We start from the raw sequence: 7,957 nt of genomic DNA, 5'->3' as shown, positions 1-7,957 counted from the left end.
TTCTGTAAATGTGAGTGTTTCTTCCAAATGTCCACTTGTCGCTTTTGTCCTGTAAGTATCTGAGGTGTCCCCAGCCATTTCATTCGCTGATGGCTTCAGTTCCTCTGGCCTAGTGACGCTCCCAGCCTTGGCTGCAGCCGGCAGAGGCCTCCCCTGCTTTGCAGAGCCCGGCTCCACTCGGCAGCGGGCCTTTCTCTCGGGCTTGACCACAGAAGCTTCAGACATGTAGGCTCGAGATCTCACTTCTGGCCGCCGAATTCTTTGTCCTTCTCCCAGTTCTGTGGGCACTGCCCACCCAGCCTGTCATGCAGCTGCTGGTAGTGAGACTCCCGCTCACCTCTAGCAGTGAGCTCTTGTGGGTGTCTTTCCTTCTGTGCTAGGGTTAGTTTCCTGTTGCATGTTCTCTTGCTCTCGTACCTCAGAGTGGGTCGTGCTCACTCCCTGGCTTCTCTCGTTTATGCCTTTCCTCAGCCTTCTCTAGGGGATCACTGCACAGGCAAATCTGACCATGTGGCTGACCTCTGCGCCTGCCCCTCACTGTCCCGTGGTGTAGGACGCGGGCCGGCTTCCCTGTGTGACCATCAGGCGAGTGTGCATGCCTGTTGTCGGGTGCAACAGAACATGGCATGACTTGTGGCAGCAGGTGGGGGGCATCTGTGGGCGCCCGGAACCTCACAGATGGCCCTTGAGTGCAATTGCCTTTATGGCCTGCACAGCGGGAGCCCCCGGGAAGCGTGTTCCTTATGTGTCAGCTGCTGTCTGTTTCCTCACCCCTTGACTTCTGCTGTTGCCGCATTCGTGACAACATGTAGCTGAAGAGAGGAACTGGGCATCTTTGGGGCTTCCGTGCAGTGCAGTCAGCAGCGCGCGATGGCCGAGTTCCCCTTGGCGGTCCCCCCCTGCAGACAATGCATTCTAGTGTGGCTTCTGTGACCTGTTACCCTGCATCTCCAAACCAGGTCTCCAGACCTGTGAGGAGCAGACTGCTATGCTTTCCGTTACTGTTAGCTGCGAAGACCGTTGCAGATTGTCAGTAGAACTGTAGTAGTGCTTCTTGGGACAGTAGATGCGAGGGCTGGCAAGCGGTGACAGCTGCTCATCTCAAACAGACAGAGCACAGTGCATGCTGTACAATGTCGAGTTCACCGACAGTAAAGTCCACGACACCCAGTCCTTCTGACTGGGTGCCTTGAATTGATAGGAAATGTGCCACTGCAGGAGATGGTGACCTTTGAGGACGTGGCCGTGAGCTTCACCTGGGAGGAGTGGCAGTTCCTGGACGACGCTCAGAGGACCCTCTACCGGGACGTGATGCTGGAGACCTACGGGAGCCTGGCGTCACTGGGTGAGCCAAACGGCCCGTTAACGGCAAACGCTGTACTCTTGCCTGGCAAATGGGCACCTCCATGTGTAATTAAAGGCGTTGCAGACTTAAGATTCCAGGCCAAGAAACGCGACTGTTCAGCCCTCTCTTTAAGAGGTTCCAACTGGCTCTTGGTTTTACAACCGTCAAAGCTCTTTTTGTTGCCAACCTCAGCGGCCACGAGGCTTTGGCAGCTGGATCTCAGGCAGTTATTTCTCATCACCAGGGCATTGTGTTGCTAAACCTGAGGTGATCGTCAGGTTGGAGGCAGGAGCGGAGCCATGGACTGTGGGAGCACCCCCAAACCAGAGCCTTTCAGGTCAGTCTGCACATGGGCTGTGGAGAGCAGCCCAGCTGCATGATCCTCGTGAGCGTCTGTCGCCGTTTTCCGCGAGGGCCAGCCCCTTGGCAGTTAGTCCGTGCTGTCAGGCCCACCATGACTCACTCTCCAGCAGGGGCTTCCTTTCATAAATTGCTCCCTCTTCTCAAGCTTTAAAAAAATTTTAAATTATGTTTTCATAGAATAACTGGGGTACAGGTCAGAGGTGTGGGGATGGTGGGTGAGAGGACTCCCCAGAGACAGAGTGGGGAGCAGACCAGGCAGATCCACCAAAATCCACTGCTGAGGGAGCTCCGGGAGACAGGAGGGCCCGCTGCACCGTGGGTCACTTCCTGGCTGCAGACTGAGCTCAGCACAGGCTTACCCCCAGGCCACCAGGGAGGCCCTCTCCCTCTTTTTTCTTAATGCCTGTACATGTTCTCAGACCTAGCCAAAAGCCAGACGCAACCTGTCCTCACATGCTGCGTCTGGCCAGCCCCTGCCTCAGACTCCAAGTTGCCCCCACGCCTCCACGCTCCCCGACGGTCTGCTCCAGCCCTTTGTGCCCACGTTTGTTTCTACTTTCAGCCTGTTAGTTGGGAGGCTTTCAACACTGCTCGCTGCTGTGCTTCTGCTGATATCAACTGTAAATGAATTATTTTATCTTTTTTTTTTTTTCCCTCGGGAGAGAGCTTAAGTTTGTTGGGGGAGAAAATAAATATAATTGTTAAGTAGTGAAAGAAGAGCCACAACAAAAGTTTAAACCTAGTGAGAGGTAGCAATACGGGTATTCGTTTAATAATGGCCCACAGGAGATTAATGTGTGAAGAGTTTGCCTGGCTAGAGCTTACCTTGGAAAACCTGACTGGTATGTGCAGGTGCCTGTGGGACTAGAGGGTGCATCACCACGGAAGGGCCCAGCGAGGGACTCCCTCACTCTGATGGGAAGCAGTAGGGGTCTGCCTGGGCAGCGCCTAGGGGCCTGCAGAGACATCCGGGACGTGCCTGTGAACCAAATGTCAGCCGCCGAGAAGCTGAGCAGGACTCAGCCGCTGCTCACCTGGAAAAGGTGTGGAGTGTTACCTGGGGGAGAAACTTTGTTTCTCCTGTGGATCTGAGAGCTGTAGACGGGGGGGCTCACCGTTTAGGAGGGCGATTTTCAGTTAGCATTTCACTTTCTTTTGTGGAAATTCAAAAAGAAAAAAACAACAACATAGTATTACCTATTAAGAAGAAAACTCATTTAAATCAATTCTTTTTAAAGTCTTGTCTGCACTAATCTAAGAAAGAAGTGTCTTTATTTTTAATTCGCAGTCACAGGAAGTGTTTCGTTGTTTGTAGATATCGTTGTTTTCTTCTCATTTTAGATGTCCAGACTATAGGTGGCCTGCCTGAGAACAACCCAGAAAACCAGAGTACACATCTGTGGCATGTTGCCCTCACCAACAGCAAAGCATCAAATTTCGAAAGAACTGACTTAGGAGCAACAATTAATTTGCACTCAGGACATGTTTCAAAATTGATTTTAAATAATGGTGGAAGCTGTTCGGGGATGATACCAGAGGAGAGCTGGGCATGTGAGATGTCTTTCCCTCAGGAGCTGGCTGAGGGGCACACTGAGGGGAAAGCTGAGGGCTGTGAGGTATGTGGGAAACCCCGCCAGTGTCCAGAGCCTCCTGGTCTTTATCACAGGAGTCTAACTGGGCAGCGGACTTTTGACAGCAGTGAAAAACGGAAAGTCTTCAACAGCAGCAAACTATTCCCACCTCTGAGTCTGCCAGGAGAGGCTGCCTCTAAATGTAATGGATTTGGGGAAGATTGTGACAGATCAGTTCTCACTGCCCAAAAGAGAACCTGTATAGAGGAGACTTCTGGTAGAGGTAATAAATGGGGAAAGACTTTCTTTGAAAAACCAACAAAATCAAGCCTTCCTAAAGTTCATCTTGAAGACCATCAAAAATGTAATCAAAGTGGCAATGACATCAGTAAAAAATTACACCTTGTTCACCTACAGCGATCACAGTTGGGGAAGTCTGACTATAATGTATGTGGTAATACTCCCTATAAATTGTCTAAGCTCAGTAAACCTCAGAAAACACACATAGGTGAGAAAGTCTATGAATGTGAAGAATGTAGGAAACGCTTCTGTCATAAGTCAGCCATCAACAGACATCAGAAAACTCACACAGGATTAAAACCCTATGAATGCAAAGAGTGTAGAAAACCATTCTCCTGGAAGTCAGCCCTCACCAGACATCAGATAATCCACACAAGTGAAAAGCCCTATAAATGTAAAGAATGTAGTAAAACTTTCAACTGGAAGTCAGCCTTCACTGTACATCAGAGGAGTCACAGAAGTGAGAAACCTTATGAATGTGAAGAATGTAGAAAAGGTTTCTATCACAAGTCATCCTTCAATAGACACCAGAGAATTCACACAGGAGAAAAGCCCTATGAGTGCAATGAATGTCTGAAAACTTTCTGCTATGTGTCAGAACTCACTGTACATCAGAGAATCCATACAGGAGAGAAGCCCTATGAGTGTAAAGAATGTAGGAAAACATTCTCTCAGAAGTCAGAACTCACTGTCCATCTGCGAATTCACACTGGTGAGAAACCCTATGAATGTAAAGAATGTAGGAAAACTTTCTATCATAAGTCATCCCTCACTGTCCATCAGAGAACACACACAGGGGAGAAACACTATGAATGTAAAGTATGCAGGAAGTCTTTCTACCAGAAATCAACCCTCACTGTCCATTATAGAACTCACACAGGAGAGAAACCATACGGATGTGAAGAATGTACAAAAACTTTCTACTCCAAGTCAGAACTCACTAAGCATCAGAGAATTCACACAGGTGAGAAGCCCTATGAATGTAAAGAATGTAGGAAATCTTTCCACTGGAAGTCTGGACTTACTGTGCATGAGAAGACTCACACAGGAGAGAAGCCCTATGAGTGTAAAGAGTGTAGAAAGACTTTCTACCTCAAGTCGTCCTTCAATAGGCACCAGAGATCGCACACAGGAGAGAAGCCCTATGAGTGTAAAGAGTGTAGAAAGACTTTCTACCTCAAGTCGTCCTTCAATAGGCACCAGAGATCGCACACAGGAGAGAAGCCCTATGAGTGTAAAGAGTGTAGAAAGACTTTCTACCTCAAGTCGTCCTTCAATAGGCACCAGAGATCGCACACAGGAGAGAAGCCCTATGAGTGTAAAGTGTGTAGGAAAACATTCTGCTACTTATCAGAGCTCACTATACATCAAAGAACTCACACAGGAGAGAAGCCTTATGAATGTACAGAGTGTAAGAAATCTTTCTATCAGAAATCAACCCTCAGTCGGCACCAGAGAATCCACACAGGAGAGAAATACTATGAATGTTACGAATGTAGAAAAACTTTCTACCAGAAGTCCTCCCTGGATAGGCATCAAAGAATTCACACAGGAGAGAGGCCCTATGAGCATAAAGTAAGAACTATTTCTCTCATGAGTGAGCCCTCACTTTTTGTCCCAGAAGTCACAGAGGGGCTCGGTCCTGTGTGGCAGAGTGTGACTGAGTGAGTGATCACTAAGTTAAGCTTTCGTTCTGTAACAGCCTGCATTTCTCATCCTCCATTTATCTTGGGTGGGACCTTGTGGCCAAGCATCGTCCAGAAGAAAATGAACACAAATGATGAGCATTTTTACCAGGATGTTTGTAAGTTTTTAATGCCATGTGACCCTGAAGTACAAATGAGTGCCAGGCTTTCCCTTGGGAGTCAACATGAAGATGGCTCATGTTTGGACAGAAGAGATGGATTGGGGAACACACACTCTCACTCTACCTCAGACATCTCCCTTGCCCTTTCCTGGGCGAGAAATACTTTGTCTGGCCCTTTCATGTGTAGTCACTTGGTAGCACTACCAACCCCGAGGGATGAGTTTTCTGTATTGAATTCTTTCTGCCTCTCTATCAGTTTACCAGCCCTTGTGTAGGGAACTCAGATGGGATGGAACCTGTGTTGGTACCATTCATCTGCAGCCCACTGATGGAAGTTCAGAGAGAGCATCAGAAGAGCTGGAGCAAGGCTGAATGCCTTTATAGGGGCTGCTCACTGCGCACTGAGAGCCATCTCAGGCCTTTCAAATACTGTTCATGTGTCAAGAGTTCCAAGCGTACCTATCTATGGATGTCTCTGTAGGAGTCAGATTTTCTTCATGAAGTTTTGGTCATTTGGAGGACAATGTTAAGAAAGAAATGTTAAATACTACATCGAAAAAATTTCTCAACTTTGATTGGCGACCATGGGGTGATTTGATGTCTAGGGGTTATTGCTCTGCGCTCCAGTGTCAATTTCATTTCTATTTTTCAGGGCAGTTGAAGGGCCTTAAAGGGGTGGAGAATAGAGTCTGTCTCAGTGTGATTGTTGCAAGGGCACATTACAGGATAGTATGGGGATGGGACGTTAATGTCACCAGCTTTGGCAGTTACAGAAATACACGGTCCACTCTGGCCATGGGGGAATGTGACTTCCATTTGCAACTCTACCAAGGATCCCATCTAACGTCACAAATGCTGTCTCAGAATCTGGGGTTTCGTGTATCTGTATTGTGTGTGAACATGTTGGCTTCTGCAGAGCTCCTTGTGTGTGGTGTTTTTTAATCTTAAAAGGCATGACCCAAAGTAACCAGTTGCCTGTCCTGAACACAGGTCCTGGGCACAGGTTAAAAGGTGACATCTGTCAACTCGTCTTTAAAATGGAGTTGGGCAACTGTGCACCAGGTTGAAGATCTTTGAACTAAACCAGATGCAACTGTATCAAGCAGTATTTTTTCTAAATAAATGAAAAAAAATTAAGCAATTATCTGAGATTTCCTTTCCCTCTTCCTCCTTTCTGGAGAATCCATAACCAATTGCCAAGGCTAATTCTGTTAATACTAATCAACATAAAAAAAAAACATTTGGCTCATTTTCCTCTTTTCCTTATATAACACCTCTCAACATTATCATTGGGAATGAATTTTAGGTTTCTAGTATCCTGGATTGCCCTCAGTTACTGTGCTTTGATGTTTAGTGGCCTGAGTTGTAGGCAGATGTTGGCACAGAGGTAAGATACCCACAGGTGGGTCATCCAAGGAATAGAAGGGCTGGGTGACACTTTCTCGTTGGATGACACCCCTCGTCTAAGCTGAGAGTCTTGGCTAACATTGAGAGGATTGCTGTCATGGTTCCCAACCCTTTCCTGGTATGTTTTGGGAACTGATCAAACTTTTCAGGGCTCCTGCTTATTGTGGGCTCAGAAGTGGGTGTCTTGGTGACTGGCATTGTGTCACACCTTGTGCTGTGTGCCGGAGGGGTAACTGCTGTGACAGCTGTTCTCCCTGGCATGGGTGGGATTTTTCTCTCAATGCTTCTGTTGGTCTTTGGCCCGATCAGAGCAGAGGCTGTTGATATATGTTTGGGTGTCTTGCTGTCCTGGGTATGTTTGTCCTCAACATAGGTCTAGGACAGGAACTCCCGGGAAGCACCCCCAACAAGCACTTGTGGGGGTGGGAAAACGAGACAAGAGGGGAGAAGTACTTGAAGAGTACACTGAGGACTGGTGCCCCGAGAAGAAGTTCCCCTGCGAGGAGCTCAGTGTGTTCACAGCTCGCCCAGAGAGTAAAAAAGGAAAGCAAATAGAAGTATAAAGAGTCCTTGCAGACTGCCAGTTTCTGCAAGTATCCAGTTGACACAAATGTCTGGAAATCATCAGAAATGTGGAAGTTGTTGACAGTACCTTGCTGGAGCTGGAAAATTAGTTAAATATACAGCTTCCTTTGTAGCTAGGGGTTAAGTCTCAGCGTATCACCTCTACAACGTGAATTCCATCCCCTGCCAGGAAGCTGACCCATGTGGCACAATGGTCCTCTCTTGTCTCCCCCACTGCCCCCTCAGCAGTGGATTTCAGTAGATCTACCTGTTCTGCTCCCCACTCTGTCACTGGTAACTCCTCTCACCTGCATCTCTGGCCTGCACTCTAGTTCTTCTACAAAATAATCAAATGCAAAATGCATTCTTGAGAAAAATTTTATCTTCATCCTTGTGACCAAAAGGTCAACATGCCGGGGACGAAATGTATGTTTATCTGACAAAATTGGATAAAACCAACCCATTGTCTCCAGTCACTCATCTACAACCCTCTTTTAAAAAAAAAAAAAAAAAAGATTTACTTATACATACAGAACTGGGGTACAGGCCAGAGATGTAGGGAGTGAGAGGACTCATCAGAGACTGAGCGGGGAGCAGAAC

The 7,957-nt window shown here is 47.5% G+C and overlaps 1 protein-coding gene across 1 annotated transcript; it reads left to right on the top strand.

Moving 5' to 3' along the window:
• The first annotated feature begins 991 nt into the window (after window positions 1-991).
• LOC101623681 (zinc finger protein 39-like) lies at window positions 992-2,637 on the top strand. Its single transcript, XM_012733540.1, has 3 exons — window positions 992-1,345; window positions 1,590-1,682; window positions 2,561-2,637. Exons 1-3 carry the CDS (start codon window positions 1,222-1,224, stop codon window positions 2,635-2,637), a joined length of 294 nt encoding a protein of 97 aa, XP_012588994.1. The 5' UTR covers window positions 992-1,221.
• Window positions 2,638-7,957: the final 5,320 nt, after the last annotated feature.

The sequence above is a fragment of the Condylura cristata genome, unplaced genomic scaffold (genome assembly GCF_000260355.1).
Source record: "Condylura cristata isolate star-nosed mole 26May11 unplaced genomic scaffold, ConCri1.0 scaffold00041, whole genome shotgun sequence".
Lineage (NCBI taxonomy): Eukaryota > Metazoa > Chordata > Mammalia > Eulipotyphla > Talpidae > Condylura > Condylura cristata.
This window is presented reverse-complemented; position numbering and strand designations above follow the sequence as displayed.